The following is a 22,484-nucleotide window of genomic DNA, read 5'->3' on the forward strand; positions in this document are numbered from 1 at the left end:
CACAAAACTCAAGTCCAAATGGATCAAAGACCTCAACATAAAGCCAGCCACACTGAATCTCATAGAAGAGAAAGTGGTAAGTACACTTGAACGCATTGGCACAGGAGACCACTTCCTAAATATAACCACAGCAGCACAGACATTGAGAGAAACAATTAATAAATGGGACTTCCTGAAACTGAAAAGCTTCTGTAAAGCAAAGGACATGGTCAACAAGAAAAAACGACAGCCTACAGAATGGGAAAAGATCTTCACTAACCCCACATCAGACAGAGGTCTGATCTCCAAAATACACAAAGAACTCAAGAAATTGAACACCAGAAGAACACATAATCCAATAAAAAGTGGAGTACAGACCTAAACAGAGAACTCTCCACAGAGGAATCTAAAATGGCTGAAAGACACTTAAGGAAATGTTCAACATCCTTAGTCATCAGAGAAATGCAAATCAAAACAACTCTGAGATTCCATCTTACACCTGAAAAAATGACCAAGATCAAAAACACTGATGACAACTTATGCTGGAGAGGTTCTGGGGAAAAGGGAACACTTCTGCATTGCTGGTGGGAATGCAAGCTGGTACAACCCCTTTGGATGTCAGTGTGGCAGTTTCTCAGAAAATTATGAAACAGCCTTTCTCAAGACCCAGTAATACCTCTTTTAGGTATATATCAAAAGGATGCTCAATTGTGCCACAAGGATATGTGCTCAACTAAGTTCATATCAGCTTTCCTTGTCTTAGCCAGAACCTGGAAACAACCTAAATGCCCCTCGACTGAAGAATGGATAAGGAAAATGTGATACATTTACACAATGGAGTATTACACAGCAGAAAAAAATAACAACATCTTGAATTTTGCAGGAAAATGGATGGAACTAGAAAGCATTATTTTGAGTGAGGTAACCCAGACACAGAAAGACAGTTATCACATGTACTCACTTATAGGTGGTTTTTAAACATAAAGGAAAGAATGCCAGCTTACAAACCACAACCCCATTGTTGAATTTAGACAACAATGAGGACACTAAGAGAGACTCACATAGATCTAATCTACATGGGAAGTAGAAAGTAGAAAAAGACAAGGTCTCCTGAGTAAATTTGGAGCATGGAGACCTTGGGAGAGGGTTGAAGAGAGGAGGGGAAAGGCAGGAAGGGGAGCAGAGAAAAAAATGTAGTGCTCAATAAATATCAATAAAAATAAATTGAAGTACTGATTTTATTAATTCAGTGACTATCATGTATAACAATGTAATCTTGTTGTTTTGCTGGAGGCATAATGTAGTATATATACATTGTCTTTCAGAAAAGGGGAGCAGGGAGCATGTGTGATGGTGTGTGCTTGTAATCCAGTACCAAGGAGGCTGAAACAGACATATCCCTAAGTCTTACAGGCTGCTGGCATAGCTACTCATGGAATCACAGGTCGTAGTGAGAGACCTTGCCTCAAAAAATAAGGTGGAGAGTATCTGAAGAATGATACCTGAGGTTGACCTCTTGCCTCCACAGGTACACACCTGTTCACACATATACCTGCACACAGTTGAACATGCATATATACCCACCCACATACATATACATATAAACAAAAATTAAAACTGAAGGACTAAAAGTTGATCGCAAACTATGTGCTGTTGTAAAAGGTGAGCAGTAACCCAAATCTCAGACTCTGTCCACTTCAGCTGAACTCAACACCTTGTTAAACCACGTGGCATCATCTGCATTCATAAAACATTTTAAGTTGAACATAGGATGCTTTAAGATTCTGAATCATTAGGAAATACTAAGCTGAAAGACAGTAAAGCTTTTAGATGGCCGAGTTATTCTTGGTTCCCCCACTCCCTCAGTACCTCTGCTCACTTCCCATATGGTGGATGATGTAGAGATGGTACCAGGTCCCCCGTTACCTGTACTCTGTCTCCAGGCCACCCCATTACCTGTACTGTACTCTACCAAGCCTTGCAGCTAGTACCTCACAAGTCCTCATTGGCACTGTAGTTCTGTTTCTACTTTGTTAACCAAGTGTGTTAATTCTTTGAGTGACTCTTAGATGCCAGGGATTGTATAGGAACTATAGACTCCCAAAACTATTATTAATACAAGGCATTTTTACTCTTCTAGAGCCCAAAGTCTATTATGCAAATAAAGTTTGATCCCTGGTAGGGATGGGCAGACAAGACAATTGACAGGAAAGATTATAAAGGAGCATGTGCATCAGCTGAGGAGCATGAACCTTAGGCACCAAAAATTACCATAGAATTTTAAATATTCTAACTCATCTATTTTGAAAAAATAGTATCTTTTGGTGCCCAAATGAACACATCATACAGATAAAACAAAAATAGGCTTTCACTATTAGTAAATACTCTTTAAAATAATTTTAATTGACAAATAATACTTTTCTCTATAGATTACAGTGGGCTATTTTGGGATATGTAGACACTGTGGAACAGCTTCCTCAATCTAACTAATTTATTTGTTACCTCAATTGTCATTTTTATTTTTGCTGTGGTGTGAAACTCATTCCCAGCAATTTTAAATTTTGATTATTACACAAGGACTGACTGTAGTCACCATGCAGTTTGTGGGTCTCAGACTTTTCCCATCCTGACTGAAACTTGGTGCCCTTTAGCCAACATCTGGACAGGTGTTCCTCGTATTTTGCTGAAAGCATTGAGAGCGCCACAGCTGCATGCTTGCTGGGAGACTTGTTTTAGGAACTAATGAACATTTGCTTCTTGTTTTATTGAATCTCTTGTGCATTTATTGAAACAATCATACTTCCCCCCTTTTCTTTAGTGTGCCAGTGTGATAAAGCGTGCAGACCCTCTTGTTAGAACAACCAGGCAAGCCTTAGATAAGCTCAGTATTGTGTCTTTAAATTGCTACGAGAGCCGTTTGTTGTCTTTGTTTCTTTGTCTGTTCACGCCTGAGCTGTGCCTGTGGTTTTTCTGTCTTGGGGCCGATTCTGGGATAGACAAGGAGATTGTTGGTATTTATTTGACTCTGCATTCTTTGTGGTAGTAACTGGACTTCCCACGCTTACCCTTTTGAGCGATGTGGTATTTTACCATATTTTCAAGCTTTTCTTCCCAGCAAGGGTTTTAAAGTTAGGTTTAAATCCTCGAGGATTCTAGTCAGCTCCTCTGCTCTTTTGGGGGTTCCGTCTTGAAAGAAGTTACATTTCTGTGAAGCACAGTCGAGTTCTTCTAAAAAAGGTGATCACTAATGGATCACATCTCTGTCCTGAACAGAAGCCGTCAAACTTTGAAAGTGAGAGAGCACAGTGTGTTGGGACCCTACGTGGATGGACTTTCTAAACTGGCTGTCACAAGCTACAAGGTAACAGCATTCTTTATATAAGCTGCTTCAATTTACTGTAATTTTCGCTCATTACATGTCTTTGTTTTCTAAAACTTTTATTATTTTTATTATATATATGAGTGTTTGCCTGCATGTATGCCTGTGTACCATGTGTGTGCCTGGTGCCTCTGAGACCAGAAGAGGGCATTAGATCTCCTGGAACTAGAGTTACAAAGTTTTATGAACTGTTATGTGCTGCTGGGAATCGAATTCACGTTTTCTGGAGCCATCTCTCCAGCCCTGTGTTATATTTTTAAAATTAAATTTACAATATCATCATTTAGTAACTCACTTTCTACAAAAAACTTCAAAGCAAGATAGAAATTAGTCAGTAAATGTCGCCTAATTCCATTGGGGCCTCTGGGTTATCACAGCTAATGGATCTAGGATGGGCTTGGGAAAGTTCTGAAAAATGTTTTGCTTGTGTTGCTATTTTTGCAGCTAATGATTTTACTTTGAGAGTACTTGTTGTGTTGAAATTTTTTACTAAGTATCATTTTTTTAATTTATAAACAAAAGTATAATTATATGACTTATGAAATTTTTCATAGTTATTTCACAGTTTTAAGATTATGTTCAAGTATATACATCATAAAAACATACCAGGATTTTAGTAATGTTTCTGCATAGATTGTTACATGTTTTGTTGTTATGTATCCTTAGTGTCTAGGAAGTACCTGGCATATGGTAGATGTTTTCAATATACATGTGAGTGAATTAATCAAAGAATAAGCAGTGATTTAAACTATCCTTTCCTGTGGGAGGAAAAATGTCTGAAATAGGTAGTCTGAGGCTGGTGTCACGACTCCAAGCTGTTGGTAGGGACCTCAGTCCTTCCCTTCTCCACAGGGAGATGTAACGCCCAGCCTCTCCTAATGCCTCTTACAGCACAGCTATGATTCCATTACGGAGAATCACCCAGATGGTCTGTGTCACACTTTAGTTAATCATGTGGCCAGGCTGGGTTACGAAGACATCTGGGAAATGCTGCCTCTTGGTTCTGCCACAGCCAACCCAGCAGAAGAGAGGGCTCCTTCACCGGAAAGAGCACCAGGTGGTGGAGGCAGCTGGGTGGCATTGTTGCATACTCCATCTCTCTCAGTCCTCATTTCACAGATCTTTGTAGATGACTTTGCTATGTTTGTGTATTTATTCATTATTGCTTGTGATGCCGGTGTTCAACCCAGGACCTTGTCACACTAAGCAAGCCCATAGCTCCTGGGCTCCATTCCCAGCCCAGAAGATGATAATTTGTGTTGTAATTAATGAAGCTAAGGTCGGATTGCTCCAGTCACTGTTTCAGAGCTTGTAAGTTTGGGGAATGAGGAAAAGACAGGGTCTCACTGTGTCACCCTGGATGCGCTGGAACTTCTGTGTAGACTTCCAGAGATCCACTTGCTTTGCTTCCCTAGTGCTGAGATTAAATGTATGTGCCACTAGGTCTGGCCCCAGAGCATATAACATTTGGAAAAACTTAACCAGACCTGGTGGCCCAGTTCTCCAACCCCAGATCTTTTGGAGGCTGAGGTGGTAAGATGGACAGTTCAAGGCTTGAGTGACTTACTTAGGCCCTGTCTCAAAAAAGTAAAAATAGAGCTAGAGCTAGCTCAATGGTAGAACATTTGTGTAGCAACCATACAAAATATATGAGGTCCTGGGTTCAGTTCCCAGACCTGTCCCCCACCCCCAAATCCATAGTAATTTTTCTAGTATTCCAAGCTTTATGCTAATTTTTATAGCAGTATTATCCAATATATACTTTTATACTTAATGTGTTTGGGTAAAGGGGTAAATCCTATTCATTCATTCATTCATTCATTCATTTATTTTTGCTTTCTTGAGACAGGGTTTCTTTGTAGCTTTGGTGCCTGTCCTAGAACTAGCTCTTACAGACCAGGCTGGCCTCGAACTCACAGAGATCCACCTGCCTCTGCCTCCCCAGTCCTGGGATTAAAGGCGTGCACCGCCACCACCCAGCTGGGGTAAATCTTTTGTATTTTTTTGCTTTTTAGATAATTTGTTTTAATAGCATAAACTTGTATTGCTTTTTACAATTGAATGTACTTAGTTTTGTTTTTTATTTCTAGAGTAGGTGAATATCAGCATCTCATGTCAGTCAAAGTATTGTTTCTAATGTTGTGTATGACACTGTAGCGACCGTGCTACTACATGTACTATAGAACTGTAGCGCCTATACTATGTGTACTATGGTACTAAGCCTGTAGCATACAGGGACGGTTCATGAGCCGGGCAAGGGGATGGAGATTGAAACATACAAGCAGACAGAGACAGATACATGGGTCATCCTTTAATTCCCCAAGAATGCCCCCTTTATTGTGCTCAGAGGCAGCTTATCTAGTGCTCTGGCCACGCCCAGAAACCACTCCCCAGCCATCAGGCTCATGCTCAGAGCAGCTGCAAGCATACGAAAAACAGGCTGTTTACTCCGGCACAAGAAATTCAGGGTCCCCAACATGGCACACCTGTGGTTCAGTACTTAATGGCGAATCAATCCCACACCAGTTATGTTTTAAAGGGGCATTTATTTTGGGTGGTAAACTTACATATACATAAACCATCAGGAAAGGAGCCTAGTCGCTGGAGCAGGAGCCGGAACCAAGCGCTGGAACCAAGAGGCCTAGCCGAGGCTTGCCGCTCTTTTTTTTAAAGAGAAATATACCACGCCACAGTGGGCTGGTATTTCAGGGGCTATTGGCTGACGGAGCGGAAGGTACTCCCGCAGCAAGTACTGTGGAAGTAGAGGCAGGAAGATCACAACGTTGAGGCCAGCCTGGCTACTTTGTAAGATCCCATCCATGGGTTGAGGGAATCTAAGTTCTATCTTTTCTGTGTCAAAGCTGCCATTTGCTCCCGTGTCTGCAGTAAATCATGTACTTTAGCTGTTTCTCAGAAACAGTGTGAGCTGTTGTATTCTCGCTGAAAAACAAAATGTAGCCTCTAAGAACTTGGGTGCTTGTGCTAGTGTGCGAGAGTCATGATTATTCACAAATAACCAAATGCATGCCTGTAACCTGTTTCTACTTAGGATATTGAGTCTCTGATGTCTGAGGGCAACAAGTCTCGGACAGTTGCTGCAACCAACATGAATGAGGAAAGCAGCCGGTCCCACGCAGTCTTCAAGATCACCCTGACACACACTCTGTATGATGTGAAGTCTGGGGTGAGTAGCTTCTGAAGTGATTATGGCTGATCCTGTTCTCTCTGATGGTAGCTGTTGGTCAGGACTAGGGACAAAGGTCCTGACGAATAGAAGCTGAGTGAGGTGCTGCAGTGCTGTTGGAGCACCCCAGTAACTCTAGGAGTCACTCCTAAAACCACAGGGACACTACAGCTGCAATCAGGAGTGGAGAAACTGCCTCTATCAGTGCAGCTGCCTCTTAGCACTCTGTAAGTTGTAGAACGTCCTGGGAAACCTCAGATTCCATGACTTGCCTGATGGTAGAAAAAAAGCCAGTCTTTAGCGAGAACGTCCGCTGGAAAGTTCCTGAGTCATAGCCCGAGGCCTGGCTACAAGGGAATCTTGGACTAGGCTGGGACCCTCCCACTCCAGAGAGAGGGCAGTGACCTGGCCTTTCCACAGCAGCTGTGCATTTACACCCTGCTGTGGGATATCTGCTGCAGCCTGTGTGGGGGAAGCGTGGCATAAAATCATTAGACTGTGTAGAGCCCCCTTGGAGCATTGTTTGGGACCCTGTGAAGATTCAGGGCTTGTGCACGTTGGGAACAGTTTTGCCGACTCACTCGCTTGTTCTTTCCCTTCATGTGAAGACTGACTGATAATGTCCATCCCTCAGGACCTCAGTTTTGAATACTGGAAGCCAAAATCATCTCCTGGCTGGGTGCTCCACATTGGCAATGTTTTTCCTTGCTGAAAAATCACTTTTTCCTCCATCACATCCAGATCAGTGTTAGAAACAAAAAGTTACTTGTTTTTGATTTCCTTTTTTAGTGTAAAACAAAATAAAGCAAATACCATATTGAAGACTTTCTTAAAAGTTTTTTTGATTTGGAAAGCAAAATATTCTTTTGTTATGTTTATTGTATGGAAATATATAAATGTATTTTTTGCAGTGCTGAGAACAGAACCCAGAGTCTTCTGCATGTTAGATAAACATTCTGCCACTGAGCTACATTCCCAGCCAGATGATAATATAAATTTTAAAGGGAACTTTTCAAAATGCTCGAATCTGCAGATTCTGATGTTGCTTCCTCATGTTTCTGTTTTGATGATGAGGTAAAATAGAAAACTTGTCACAAGTTTGTGATCTGCTGAAGTGAAACACCACTGTCTTAAGACCACAGCTGATGGTAGAAAACTAGAGCCAGTCAGCTTCAAGGAGAAAGTGTTTAGAAAATGTTTTTGACTTCTTGAACAATTCTGTTATACAAAAGTCAGATTTTTTTAAAACTGTTAATCAAAAATGTAACTATTTTGTCTCTAGATTACTGGCTAATATTTGTGAAATTTTAAGTACAGTTTCAAATCATTAATCTTTTGATCTTAAGAGCATTTTTTTTGTATACATCTCTGAAAATTTTACCAATCTCTCCAAAGTGTCCCATTTTGTAACATTTTCCCTGAGGCCATCAAGTCCCTTGTTTGCTAACAACCGGGTTAGCAAATTCTGCCAGTTTTGTGCTGGTTTTGTGCTAGGTGGTGTTTTTCTGCAGAGCACAGCAGCAGCACGAATAAGACAATAAGCTGTTCGAAGGAGCCAGCCTGTTTTTGGCATTCATTAGCTGTTTGCCAGCATGTGTCGATTTTCTTTGCAGACATCTGGAGAGAAAGTGGGCAAGCTGAGCTTAGTGGATTTAGCTGGCAGCGAACGAGCCACAAAAACTGGAGCTGCGGGCGACAGGCTGAAGGAGGGCAGCAACATCAACAAGTAAGCTTCCCAGAATCACATTCTTGAATTGCTTTATAGAGTTGATCGAAAAATAGGGGAACATCTGTGGGTATTGGAGTAAGATGATTCTGGAACGATTGAGGCAATGGTGAATAAGCAGTTTGGATTTTTTTCCTAGTGTTTCCCATGAGCCAGGCTCATTTTCTCATCTGTGGAGTTGTTGATGGGACTGAGGAGCACAGCCCTCAGTCAAGTCAGGGCTTCTCAACAATACCCCTATTGACACTAGATGACTCCTTGTCCTTGGCGGTGAAGGATGCTGTGCATTGTGGGATGTGGGACTCTCTGGTGTCCACTCACTAAGAGATTTTAGTATCCACTGACCCCCAGTTCTGACCACTCAGTCTCTTCTTTCTGACTTACTGTTACCTGAGGAGCATAGTCATTCTCTACTTGAGAACCACTGGCCTGCAATGGAGAGAAAGCCAGTGACCATCCATCTCTAGTGAATGTGCCAGCCACATTGGACTGTCCCTTTAGGTCTGCTGTTGTGTTTGTCAAAGTGTCAGAAGCAAGACTTTACTAAGTAATGCTTCACCTGCCAACTATATCACGCATATGGTTCTCCCTCAGGCCGAATCATTACCTCTTCGTGGAATCAAGTCTTCCCTCCCCTCAGGGTTCCCACAGCCATGAGTCAAGGCAACAAATGGGGACTGTGGAACACGTCTCCAATACTGGGATCTGACTGACTTGTGCAGATGTGTTTGTTAGCACTATTGCCTTAATTAGTATTTTACCTTGTGGATTCTTCTTGAAGATGTCCATTGTTTATATTATCTTTACCTGAAGTTTTACACTTCATATATTTTATCTGCAAATATGAGAAACAAAAAATGCTAAGCATTTTTATTGATACCGGTAGCACAGATGGGCAGCAGCCTTTGGAGCCCAGTCTTCAGACAACAAAGTGCTGACCACAGCGCTCCTCACATGCAGGCACAAGGGCACCTTGCTGTCCATTCTTGCGACTAATGTGACATTTGATATGTTTTGGTTTAGATAATTGTGGTTTTTGTTCCATGCAGGTCTCTCACAACCCTGGGTCTGGTTATCTCGGCCCTAGCTGATCAGGGCGCTGGCAAAAACAAAAATAAATTTGTTCCCTACCGGGACTCAGTTCTCACGTGGCTTCTCAAGGTGAGTCATTTTCTTCATCCTTCATTAGCATACTTTCTGTGATTATCTGTGTTCATCTCTTCTAGGTACCTTCTCCATCTGTGTTCAGGCTAGTAGCTTTTAGACTGTTTGGACAGTTTCAATTTTAAGGAGCTTGTGGCATTTTCTTCCTAGTGTTTGGCATTCTTGTCCCCCAGAACCTGCCTGGAAAAGGGTTGTTAGATACACAGTGGCCCCTGGAGCTGGAATGGGCAAGAAAGACCTAGTGCTGAGGGAACAGTGTTGTCACTCAGTGTCCACTGCCTGACACCTGCTTCAAGCTTTATTTTCTCTATCATTTTCCCCCCGAACTTTTGGTTTCTTTCCCTCTGGAAAGTGTCTGCTGAATATAGAGTAGAGCACACAGCTATTTCTCTGTTAGCATGATCAAGGGACAGGAATGTGGAAGGAAAACCTCCATGAGGGAACAGGAGGAAATGGAGACCCTTGCCCTCAGTGAGGGGTGAGCATGGAGGCTCAACTTACAAGTTTGGAGGGGATTTCACAATAGACCCCTGGGGTCTTCCTGGAGCTGGTGTGGGGAAGGGACATCAGGCTGGGTGTTAGAGCATGTAAACTAGGTGACAGCTTTATTAAGGTGTCAGTGTGGAACAGAGCTTTTGCTTTTCTAATACTCACCATGGTCCATTGAGAATAGAGAAGCAGGGGAGATGGCACACGGTTCAGAACGAGTTCTCCTCTTTTAGACGACCTGAGTTCAGTTCCCAGCACCTGTGTAGCCCATCTCACAGCTGCCTGTAACTCCAGTTCCGGGGATATGATACTCTCTTCTGGCTCCCAAAGGTGCTGAACTCGCCTGCTTAAATCCACACAGAGACACACACAATTAAAAGCAACAATAACAACCAAAAGAAAGACAGAAATAACTTTGGTGCCTGGCTTAGTTTAGTAATGGCTTATTTTCTCATTGGTAAGAATGTACTGTACTTACTGTTTCTAACTACAGTGAAACAGGGGCCTCGGGGAGTTTAGTAAAGGGTGCCGCTGCCAACGGAGTCGCTGTGTAGAGACCAGCCTTTGCTAAGGGATCTATTTCCTCCCAACTGTACTTACTCAGCTGCCTTCTCCTCTTCCTCCTCTTTCCCCCCCACCCCCCACCCTGAGGCAGGGTTTTCTCTGTGTCGTCCTGGAACTCTCTCTGTAGACCAGGCTGGCTTGACCTCAGAAATCTAGCTACTTCTGCCTCTCAAGTGCTTGGATCAAAGGTGTGCACCACCATTGCCCTGCTACCTTCAGGTTCTTAGCATCCTTTCTACATCTCTGCACACCTTTGAAATACTGTTTATATAACTGCAGTAAGTTTAGCAGAAGTCTAAGACTAAAATTGGGTGCATTGCTGTACTAGAAAATAAAAAAGATGGCTTCCTTTGACAAAAATGCAATAAAATGTGATATTTTAAACAGGAGGCAAGAAAAATTTTGATAATTAAAAAATCGCTTATAAACTGGATATAACTATAATCTTAGCCCGAAGGAGGCTGAGGCAGAAGAATTGCCTCCAGTTTTAGGCCAACTGGGCTACATAACAAGCTCTTGTCTCTCCTGACTCCCCAAGAATTGCTTTTGAATGAGTACTATAGACATTTTAGTACCAGGGACTGTGTCAGGGATTAGCCTACATTGCTCATGTTTTTAGAAAGAGAATCTGATAAGGTTCTTCTCCCTCAGACTGCCACAGAGGTGTTTCCAGTCATGCATGGCCATTCCCTTGATGTGCCTGATTTAAAATGAGAATCTACATGGTCCCTGTGACTTCAGTTAAGACAGCAGGCGTTCTCCTCTGTTGGTTCAGTTGGCTGCCATTAATTACAAAGTAGTTGTCGCCCCTGTTTAAGGAGAATTGGGGCACAGGCGTCCATGTCTGCTCTGACTGGTTTGTGTGAGGTGGTGCTCCTTAGTAAAGATTCATTGAGAGGCTGCCCACTGATTTTTTGTGGTTTTTGATCAAAAGTAATGTTCATAATATGTGAAGAATGAACCAAAGTAGCCATTTTACCTGTTGTTTTAATTTAATTTAGTCTGTAATTGCAACTTCTTTGTGGCACTTCAGGTTAAAAACAACACATGTTTGTTTGGTTTCTGATATTAATTTGTTTTTTCTTTAAAGACTTGAATTATCAACTGAGCGGTGGTGGTACAGGCCTTTAATCCCAGCACATGGAAGGCAGAGGCAGGTTGATTTCTGTGAGTTCAAGGCCAGCCTGGTCTAAGAGTGAGGGCCAGGACAAGCTCCAAAGCTACACAGAGAAACCCTGTCTCAAAAAACAAAACAAAAAAGACTTGAAATATCTTTTTTATGTCATATTTGACTTTTGCATCAAGAACCTAAGTAGGGATTTAAAAACTTACTCCAGAGATGTAGTAGTTTGCCTTCCACCCCCACCCAGAGCATGAATTCTTGGTTCATCTGTGAATGGGCTTTAGGCTGTTGCCTTGTCCTCTAACTCATAGTCTGTCCCTAAGCCCCGCCTTTCAGTGTTGGTGTGAGATTTGCATATCCCTCAGCAGGAATGACTTCCTTTGAGCCCATAAAATGGCTCACTTTTTTTTTTTTAAATTAGTGATTTTGCCTGTTTTAAAGATTTATTTTTTATGTATTCACTGTTCCTCCTGTATGTATGCCTGTAGGCCAGAAGAGGGCACCAGATCTCACTATATATTGTTGTGACCAACATGTGGTTGCTGGGAATAGAACTCAGAACCTCTGGGAGAGTAGCCAGGCTCTTGAACTCTGAGTCACCTCACCAGCCCCACCTTTTTTTTTTTTTAAACTTTTTATTGATTCTTTGTGAATTTCATATCATGCACCGCAATCCCACTCATCTCCCTATCCTTCTGTATCTGTCCTTCATTCTTGCAATCTTACCCACAAAGAAAATAATGTAATAAAAATAGAAAAATAAACAATAAAAATGCAAATTAAAGGAAAAAAATCTCTAAGTGGAATCTGCAGTGTGTCACTGTGTGCCACTCTTTTGAAATGGCTCAATTTTTAAAGAAATGGATGTGTGTAGAGGTGTGCCAGAGGTCAGCCTTGGGTGTCATTCTCAGGAGTGATGCTCCTTGACCTTTGAGCCAGGGTCTCTCACTAGGATCTGGGGAATGGCCAGTGTGCTTCAGAGATGTGCCTGTCTCTTACTCCCCACTGGCTGCGATTACAGCCATGTGCCACCACACCAGGCTTTTTATGTAGGTGCTGGGGTCACACTCAAGTTCTTACGTTTGGGTGTTAAAGCTTTTACTGACTGAGCTATCTCCCCAGCATCAAACTGCTTATCTTGGACAGGATTCGCATGTTTAGTTTGTGAGTGAATGCCATTTACACAATATTTGTGCTACACACTTGATGTTTATCTCCGTCTGTGTGTGGGTCTCTTAACCCCTTTGTCTTTAAGGTAACGTGCACCCAGGTCACACTCTGTGAGAGCTAACCCCCACTTTTATTCTTAATGTCAGTTCCTAGTGGATGTCATGTAGATCTCTCACTTAGCTGACAGCCATTTCCCTTGGACTTTTTTGTCCAATCCACTCTCCACAATTTCTAAATTCACCAGAACTTTAAGTCTCTTCAGTATTCCAGTCCCCTAGAATCAAGGTCAAGTTCTTCAATGAAGGGCTTACAAAGGCCAACTCTAGCTGACCTTTCCTCCTAGCTTTCTCTTGTGCGCTCCAGTGAGGTAGATTCTAGTTGGTGCAGATGGTTGTACTAACTTTTCTTACTTTAGGGCTTTGTTTGTTTTTTCAAGATAGGGTTTCTTTGTGTAGCCCTGGCTGTCTTGGAACTTACTCTGTAGACTGGGCTGGCCTTGAACTCAGAGAGAGCCACCTGCCTCTGCCTCCTGAGTGCTGGGGTTAAAGGCCTGCACTGTAGGCCTTTAACCCCATCTCTCCTGGTCCTCTCTCTTGTGCCCACCAGTGCTGGTTCACCTAGAGATCTACAGTGTCTTCTCTTCTGGATTCTTCCCTCTCTTTGTGGTCAGACCCTGAATCTAACTCTCCTACAACATTGCCTCTCGCATTAGATGGCAAAGCTCTTGAGAGCGGAAGAGCAAGCAATCCCCACTCTGTTCTGAACTAGCACTCTGACCTTCCATAAGAATTTCAGCCTTTCTGGGACTCAGCTTCTTAGCAGAACAATGAAGTAATTTGATTAGATGACTTCAGTGTTCTTTCAACTTGAAAAGAAAAATTCTGACTTCTAAAATGAGATTTCTTTCTAGTGTCCATTTAATTTGCATTGCCACATTTGAAACAAAGCTGGTCTGATTTGCTTAATTGAAGAGTAAACAATAAACTGTAAACTCTTTCTTGGATGCCTGCCCATTCTTTTGTTACCGCTTCCTTTTTGTTCAAGGCAATATGAGCATTTTGCTGCTGCATGGTCATTTAGTAAATCAAGCCTGGGGTGCCAGTTTCCTTTTCTCAGCCTAAACACAGTGGCTGCTTGCTTTTGCTCCTGGTGGTTATGGTTACAGTCCCATTTGTCATCCATGCTTGTTGTGTCCATGGGCAGACTGCAGTAGTCCTAAGTGGGATATGTGGCGGGTGGAACTGCAGTCCTTGAGACTTTCTGTCCCATCTGAATGTCATTAATCTGCATGGGACTCCACAGACAAACCTGGAGCATTGACAATGTGACACCAGTGTCTAGGAGTGAAAAGAGAATCAAACAGTCCTGGCTTGTACTCCTGGAAGTTCAGATTGGTTACATTTTCTGCCTTTCTATATGCAAGAATTTATTTTCTTCAATATAATTATCTCTGCTTTCTTTGAAAAACTAGATTTTCAGTAATGAATGAGTAAGCATACATATTGTCTGTGATTGAGCTGTTGATGCCTTGGGAATTAATTTTGTTTCTAATATCAGGACAGAATAATTTGGAGCAGTGTCAGCCCTTAGGCCTGAAGTTGCTGTGGTTGCCAAGAGCTTATTGTGGGTGGCTGTGGGGGAGGAAGGAGAGGTCTGTTTGGAACTGAAGGTGGAAAACACCTTGGGTAGAGTGCTGCTCAGTCTGCTAGTTCTGAATTGTTAGGCAGGTTGTTGATGGGTATGTCTTGTTTGTTTTTGTCTGTTTTCATTTAGAACAAGCCTGTTTTCTCACTAGTAGAGTCGGGGTACTAAGTGAATTCAAAAAGAGAACTGTGTAAAACTACAAAAATTTCTAACAAATTTTATATGTATTAAAATTGGAAAAGCTATAATTCAGAATTAAGAGTTTTCTGGAGATGAATATTGGCCTAAGTCAGCCTTCTTGTGATGTAGTGAACGTTTCTCTGGATTTTGAGACTGCCATTCTTTGAGACTGCATTTCTGAAAGGGAATATTGAATCTTTATGTGTTCATGTATGTATGGATCCATGTGCATGCTTGTGTGCTTGTGGAGGCTAGATGACCCTTGGGTTTTGTTCCTCAAACTCTGTACACCTTTAAAGTCATTTAAGAATTTTTTATTGTATGTGTATAATGTTTGCCCATGTGAGTTTATATGCATCGCAGACATGTAGGAGCCAGCAGAAGGCATCAGAATCTCCTGAAACTGGAGTTATTGGCAGTTGTGAACCACCTTGTAGGTACTGGGAACTGAACTCAGATTTTCTGTGAGAGCAGTGAACACTCTGAACTCATGAACAGTCTTCCTAGTTCTCACCTATTTTCAAGATGGGGTTTCTCGCTGACTTGGATCTCATCTAGTGGTCAGGCTGACCAGGAAGTCCCAGGGATCTGCTTTTCTTCCACCCATCCAGCAGTGGGGTTGCAAGTGTGCATTATTATGGTTAGCTTTTTTTTTTTCTGTGTAGTTGTGGCTTCCTGGAACTCACTCTGTAGACCAGGCTGGCCTCAAACTTACAGAGATCCTCCTGCCTCTGCCTCCCCAGTGCACCACTGCCTGCCTGGTTTAGTTTTTTTATGATGCTCCCATGCCTTATATGGTATGGTAATGTCTGCAGTTATCTACCATCCTTTAACAGCTTACTCCCCAACGAGCTAGCAGGACCAGCAGTCATCTCCGTTTCTGTAGGTCAGGATTCTACAGGCAGTCTTTGGTGCTTGGGGCTAGGGGCTATGTGCTGTAGTCCAAGTATGAGGCAAGGCTGTAGCCATCTGGAGGCGTGATCCTGGGTGAGGGTGTTGCTCACTTCCATGCTGATAGACAGAACTCAAGGGCCTGCTTCCCTTTTCATTGCTGTGAGTCTCTTCATAGGGGCCAGCCTACCTCATGGCATCTCCTCCTGAGAGCAAGAGACAGTGCCCTAGAGAGAAAGCACCACCTGCTTTTAATTTAATATCAAAAGTGACATGCCAGCCCTTCTGTTACCTTTGGTGTTTTGCCAGTTAGATGCCAGTCTGTTAATGCTGACCACACACAAGGGAAGAGGTCTGTACTAGTGAGGACTTGGGAGGCAGAGATGCAGAGCAGTGGCCTGTAGTTTCCTTTGCATGGCCAATGGAGTGGGAGCTGATCGGCTGATTTTAAAGTTTTTTGAGGACTTTTCTTTTATCTTTCTTTTCAATCCTGAGATATAACCCAGAGCATGTGCGCTCTGCAAGTGTTCTACTACCAATTTACCTAACTCATTATTTTGAATGTTCTGATTAGAGTAGTTCTCCTGTCCTGGAAGCCAGTTACCTGACATTCGGATGAGTAGCTTCCTTGGGATCTTTGAATGAGCTGTGGAAGCTGCTGTGCAGAGCATGTGCTAGTGGTTTCTAGAACGCTGGCAGAGGAAGAAATGAAGCTGCTGTAACTCAGCTTTTGGTTCGGAGGATCATAATTGTCCCTTAGGTTTCAGAGCCTTACAAGGTTTCCGGGAACTTGTTGTACCCACAGGACAGGTGGAACCGTGGAGGAGGGTGTTGGTGAGCTTCCTTGGAGCTGGGAGTGTGACTCAGTGGCACAGCCTTAGGTTCCATACACAGCACTACCAAAGTCCCCAAAGGAGGGGACTTTGATACTATGCACACTCAGTTCCTCTAAAGTTAGCTGGCCACCGAAGTCTGCTCACATTGCCTATTAAATGGGACATGCTAGCTCTGGGTGAATTTTTACTTAAAAAGATGAATGTAGTCTGTTGGGGTTTCCTGTTTCTTGAAAAAAAAATGGAAGGATTTGTTGTTGTTTAGGGGTTCTTTTTAGTTGGTTTGTTAAGTAAGTGGAGCTGGACATAGGGGTGCATACCTTTAAGGTTCAGTACTTGGGAAGCAAAAGCAAGTGGATCTCTGAGTTCAAGGACAACTTGGTCTTCGGTGTGAGTTCCAGGAAAGCCAGGGCTACATAGAGAAACCCTACCCCCTGCCACCACCACCACCACCACCATTACCCCACCCCCCAAAAGAAAAGAAAGTAATTGGCAGAGAAGAGTCAGCCTCAGGCTTGAGCCCCATGAGGATCTGCCTGTGAGCCCCTGCTTTTCCTTGTGTGTGCTTGGCCTTGGGCTGTTTTAGTCTTTCAGATTTCAGCTTTCTCATGTGATGTCTTCTTCAGACTTTAAAAGACTCTTCACTGTGTTCTTCCTGGTAGGACAGTCTTGGGGGAAATAGCAAGACCGCCATGGTGGCCACTGTGAGCCCAGCCGCTGATAACTATGATGAAACCCTCTCAACCCTGAGGTATGCAGATAGAGCCAAGCACATTGTCAACCACGCTGTGGTGAACGAGGATCCTAATGCGCGGATCATCCGAGATCTCCGAGAAGAGGTGGAGAAGCTCCGCGAGCAGCTGACCAAGGCTGAGGTAGGAGGCCCCGCTGGTTAGGCTCTGTGTCATTGGGGGCCCTGGCAAGCTGGAGTGTGAATTTTCTTCCCCTGAGCAGTGCTCTGCTAGGAACTCTGGGAGCCCTGTGGGAAGAGGAGTTGGAGTAGAGCGATAAAGTAGGTGGTCATGTTTGAATTTAGTTGTTGTTGTTGTTGTTTTTTAAATGGCTATTGAAAAGGATTGGGTAAGAGAATATGGGGAATAGGAAGCATGCTTCTTTCTGTTTCTGTCCAGGAAGCTGACAGACTAGAATAAGAGGGGAGAAAGAGAGGCGGGGGGCGGGGGGGCAAAATAAGTGATTTAGTTTTGTGCAGAAACTGGGCATACAGTTGTGACAAAAGGAATTGGATGGATTTTTTTTTCTCACTCTGTTAGTTAGAACAGAAGGCACCCTCACCTTTATATCCCACCCTTTTCTGTTATGGGTGAGTTAGGTTTGTAGAGTAATATTGTAAGCTGTCTCAGGACAGAAGTGGCCAGAGCTTGGAGGTGTTCTGTGCGGTCACTGTCTCCGTTCATTCTGTGGCAGCTGATGCTTAGGCTCTGTAACAGGCTTTGAAAATCACAGTGCTGGCCTAGATGTGAGTGCTTTCCTTGGGTTAGCATGAAATGTCACATTCGGGTTCCTGCTGTGGTTAATGTTTCTGTCCCAGGGACTTGTCTCTGGAGCTGCCACCACATCCTTCTCCTGTCTCATTACTCTTGTCATCGTAGAAAATCAAGTGGCTACATGGTCATAACAGTTACCTTGATCATGGTTTTGGTTTGTTTTTGTTCCTATTGAATTTTATCCTGAATTTATAGTTCTTCAAGAACTTTGGGGATGTGATTTCTGTCTTCCCTTTATTAATAACACCATCCATTGCTTCTCTGCCTTCTGGCTTAGATGAAGTGTTATTTTAATGCTGTCCAGTTTGCAGCATGCACACATGTAACTTGTGTAGCCTTGAGTACATTCCTGAAATCATCAGTAGGAAGAGACTGAGATGAAGCAATGCCTGTGATTCTAGATGTACAACTTATTGGAATTAAAATCCTCTTCCCTCCATAAGTAGCTGGGCACATTTATCTCCTGAAATGTAATGAAATCCCCACAGAAGGCTGGAGGAAAGAGAAGAGTTAGGGTGTCTTTCTGAGTATGCCATAGCTGATTCTTGGGTCTGTAGTCCTCCCAGGATAGGTGTTGTGGTCTCCGAAGGCCATCACCCTGCTGTAGGCAGGTGGCAAACTCAGTGGCAGGTGGTAGCCCCTGTCCTTTCACAGCCAACTGGTTGTTCTTTCCCGGCACCAAACAGACATTTGAAAAAGTAAAGTTTTGTTTTTAGGCAATGAAATCTCCAGAGCTGAAAGACCGTCTGGAAGAATCCGAGAAGCTCATCCAGGAAATGACTGTGACCTGGGAGGAGAAACTAAGGAAAACCGAGGAGATTGCACAGGTTTGTGTTGGGGGCAGTTTGCTATGGTACTTAGGTGGTGGCGATGTGGCAAATCTAGCACACTGATGGGCCTGCAGGTCCCCTAGGTGCTGCACTTCAGAGAATTGGTCTGAAGGTAAAGATTTCATAGCTTCATTAGCTTGTTTCTGTGTGAGAAATGATTAGTTTTGTAGTATCAGTATTTATTTATTATTTGTACTGGAGACTGAACTCAGGACCCCATACATGCTAATCAAGGACCCCACTATTGAGCTACGTGTTTACTGAGAATTTCATCGATGTTACCGTGTATTTTGATCGCAGTCACTGCTCACTCCTTCCTTCTAACTGTATTGTTCTTACACTCATGGGTGTGTGACCATTCACTCTGGGGCAGGATTGACCTAACAGGTGTCATACCTTAAAGAAAGCCGACTTTTCCTCCCCCAGCAGCATCAACTGTCTCTAATTCAGGGTGAGGACTCGTGAGCACCTTCCCCTCCATTCTGGAATGTTGACTGGTGTGATCATGTACAGGTTTTGTGGAGGCCCTGTAGCTGCAGTGAGCTCAGGCCCGCAGTGGCCCTGCTCTGACCAGAGGACACCGTTTGACTTGCTCCTTTCCAACCTCTGGCTCTTGCAGCTTTCTGTCTCTCCTTCCTTGATGGACCCTGAGCCTGTGTGTGTATTTGGAGGGGGGTGTTGGGGGGTTGATACAGATGCCTATTTTTGCCAAGCCCTAATTTTTAACTTTTTAACTTATTTTTATTTTACACTGTGGGGGACCTGGTCAGTGACTCTGATGACTGTGACTTGAGAAGGAGACCTTAAGTTCTGTGTAGCTCATGGTGGCCCAGGTGGGAGGAAGAGTGTGCTGAGATGTGAAGGAGAGGGCGTGGGCCAGGCTGAAGGGCTCTGCAAGCATTACAGGCTGTTTTGACCTCCATTCTGGCGAAGTGAAACTTTTAATATTTGGGAAGAGAAAAATATGATCATCTTTATTTTTCCCGAGAATGCTTTCTTTGCATTGGATGATAAAGGTGTGGGACAGTCTTCTGATACTGTCAGAGCCTCTGTGTCTTGCTGCCTCTGTGGCTGGGGATCACCACCTCCTGGTGTCTTTGCAGGAGCGGCAGAAGCAGCTTGAGAGCCTTGGGATATCTCTTCAGACTTCTGGAATCAAAGTTGGCGATGACAAGTGCTTCTTGGTTAACCTGAATGCTGACCCCGCTCTGAATGAACTCCTGGTATACTACTTAAAGGTGAGTGCATGGCCTACCTTCACGGAGTGCTTGGTGAGACACGGGGGACTGCTTGTTACCCATCGCTTTTATTTCATCAATTGGAATGTAGGACAGTCTTGGGTTTTTGGGACCAGTTTCCATTTTCTGTCTTTTTTTCCTAAATATTTATTTATTATGTATACAATATTCTGTCTGTGTGTATGTCTGCAGGCCAGAAGAGGGCACCAGACCTCATTACAGATGGTTGTGAGCCACCATGTGGTTGCTGGGAATTGAACTCAGAACCTCTGGAAGAGCAGGCAATGCTCTTAACCACTGAGCCATCTCTCCAGCCCCCATTTTCTGTCTTTGAGTAATGTCATTGAACTACTTATATAGAAAGAATATCTTGATATTATTTCCAATAAGTTAAGTAATGTACCTGCCATTATTTAATATAATTTATAGGGAATATTTTTTTAAATAAGAGAGAAAATAGTTAAAGTTCTTATTTAGGGCCACTTGATAGGAGATTGATATTTCCAATAACTTTTAGGAAAAATGTAAAAGTTTAAATTATCAACCTATTAACAAACAAAAGGAAGAGCTGATCACCTAGATATTGGCAGATCAGCACATGAAATAGAAAGGAAAATACAGTACACACTGAAATCTGAAAATCTCAGGAAATGGGAAAGCCAGGAAAGTCCTTGAGCCTGATACAGTAAGATATGAGGAGTGTCTCCCATTTTCCTTACCTGTCCCAGAGCCTGAGTTAGTTGCACATAGATTCTAGCCCAGGGTCTGTACTGCTGGGCGCAGGTTCTTCCCATCATTACATGGACTAATGTGGCGAGGAAAGAGAGCTGGCTTTGATAAAGTCAGAGACAGTTGTAAAGAATGCTGTCACTTACCTTCTAAGAACATGCACATTGGCTAGTGTCCTTTTGCTTTCTATTACCGTGATTAAAAACAAACAAACAAACAAAACAAACCAGGACCAGAGAAACTACAGACAGGAGCCTGAAGCAGAGACCATGGAGGAGCACTGCTCACTGCCTTGCTCCCATGGCTTTATCAGCGTTTTTCTTATACCACTTAGAACCACCTGATCAGAGGTGGCACTGCCCATGGCGGTCCTTTCATATCAATTATTAATCAAGGACATACCCCATAGATTTGCCCCCAGGAAATTTGATGGAGACATTTTCTCAATTTCGGTTCCCTCTTCCCACGGACTCTAGTTGTGTCAAGGTGAGAGTTGACAAAAAAAATCCAACCAGCACAGCTGCTTTCTTACTTTTCACTGAGGATACACTGAAATAATTGCTTAGTTATTATCATTTTGATAAGTCTCCCCACCTTTTTTCCCCGTAAGTATCTTATATAGTTTTTGGCAACCCTATGAGTTGTTAAATAATGCCTTTGACACTTATATGAATGAGTACATATCTAGTGCAGAGTCAAGGCTTTCTGGTTCTTTATATACTGGAAGAGAGTGCCTCTAGGTAGCTTCCTGGGTTCATGTGAAGACTGGTTCTATGGGTAACTTTTATAGACAGAAGCACTATACAACTATACTGTGTTCCCTACTCTGCTTTCCCCCACACATGCTATTTTTGCCCTATTAAAAATAGTGTGTTGGATTGAAGAGAATGCTCAGTGGTTAAGAGCACTGGCTGCTCTTCCAGAGGACCTGGGTTTGATTCCCAGCACCCATATGGTGGCTCATAACTATCTGTAACTACAGCTGGGTGTTGTGGTGCAGACCTTTAATCCCAACACTTTGGAGGCAGAAGCAAGAGGAGGATCTCTAAATTCAAGGCGAACCTGTCTACAAAGCGAGTTCCAGAATAACCGGAGACACATAATGGAATCTGTCTCGAACAAAACAGAACCAACCAACCAACCAACCAACCAACTAAAAAAATTCAACTGTCTGTAATTCTAGTTCTAGTACCTTCTTCTGGCTTCCAAGGGTACCAGGCATGCGAGTGGCTCATAGACATACTTGCAGCCAAAGTACCCATATGTATAAAATAAATAGAAAAGTAAAAATAGTATGTCATCACAATTCTCATGACACCTTTGAACAGTGTTGGCAACATCTTTCTTTTAAAATATGCTGTATATCTGTATTTGTGTGTAATGTATATACAGATATGTGTGTGGGCATGCATGTGAACATCAGGAGACAACCTTTGGTCATGAAAGACACTTACTAATTTGAGACAGCGTTTCTCAGTGGTCTGGTGTTCACTAGTTAGGCCAGATTGCCTGTCGGATGAGCCCCAGGAACACTCCTGTTCCTCCCTCCTCAGGACTGAGATAGCAGGTCTGCCTGACATTTGTAAGTGGGTTCTGGAATCAAACTCAAGTTCTCCTGCATACAAGGCAAGGCATGCTTTCTTTCCCAGCCGAGCATCCTGAGTTAGTACAGTCTACAGACACTCACGGACTCTGGGAATATGCACAGTAGACTAGGACTGAGGCACATTGCCTCTTCGGAGTCTCAGAGTTTGGAATTCCTTTTCCTTCAGAAGTGATACAGTCTAAATTACACAGAAAAACAAAACAACCCACAAAAGAGCAACCCGATTGATGTCTGTTCTCTAAGTAAAAAG

At 43.1% G+C, this 22,484-nt stretch overlaps 1 protein-coding gene across 1 annotated transcript in view; it reads left to right on the forward strand.

Annotated features, from left to right (window-relative positions):
- Kif13b (kinesin family member 13B) overlaps positions 1-22,484 on the forward strand; it is a 157,674-nt gene that overhangs the window by 64,371 nt on the left and 70,819 nt on the right. Inside the window, exons 7-13 of the mRNA XM_085698645.2 lie at positions 3,253-3,340; positions 6,408-6,542; positions 8,156-8,268; positions 9,318-9,429; positions 16,989-17,201; positions 18,548-18,658; positions 19,765-19,899. Of these exons, the coding sequence (XP_085554771.2) occupies positions 3,253-3,340; positions 6,408-6,542; positions 8,156-8,268; positions 9,318-9,429; positions 16,989-17,201; positions 18,548-18,658; positions 19,765-19,899 (907 nt within the window). The remainder of the gene's footprint in view (positions 1-3,252; positions 3,341-6,407; positions 6,543-8,155; positions 8,269-9,317; positions 9,430-16,988; positions 17,202-18,547; positions 18,659-19,764; positions 19,900-22,484) is intronic.

The sequence above is a fragment of the Myodes glareolus genome, chromosome 12 (assembly GCF_982192425.1).
Source record: "Myodes glareolus chromosome 12, mMyoGla1.1, whole genome shotgun sequence".
Taxonomy (NCBI): Eukaryota; Metazoa; Chordata; class Mammalia; order Rodentia; family Cricetidae; genus Myodes; species Myodes glareolus.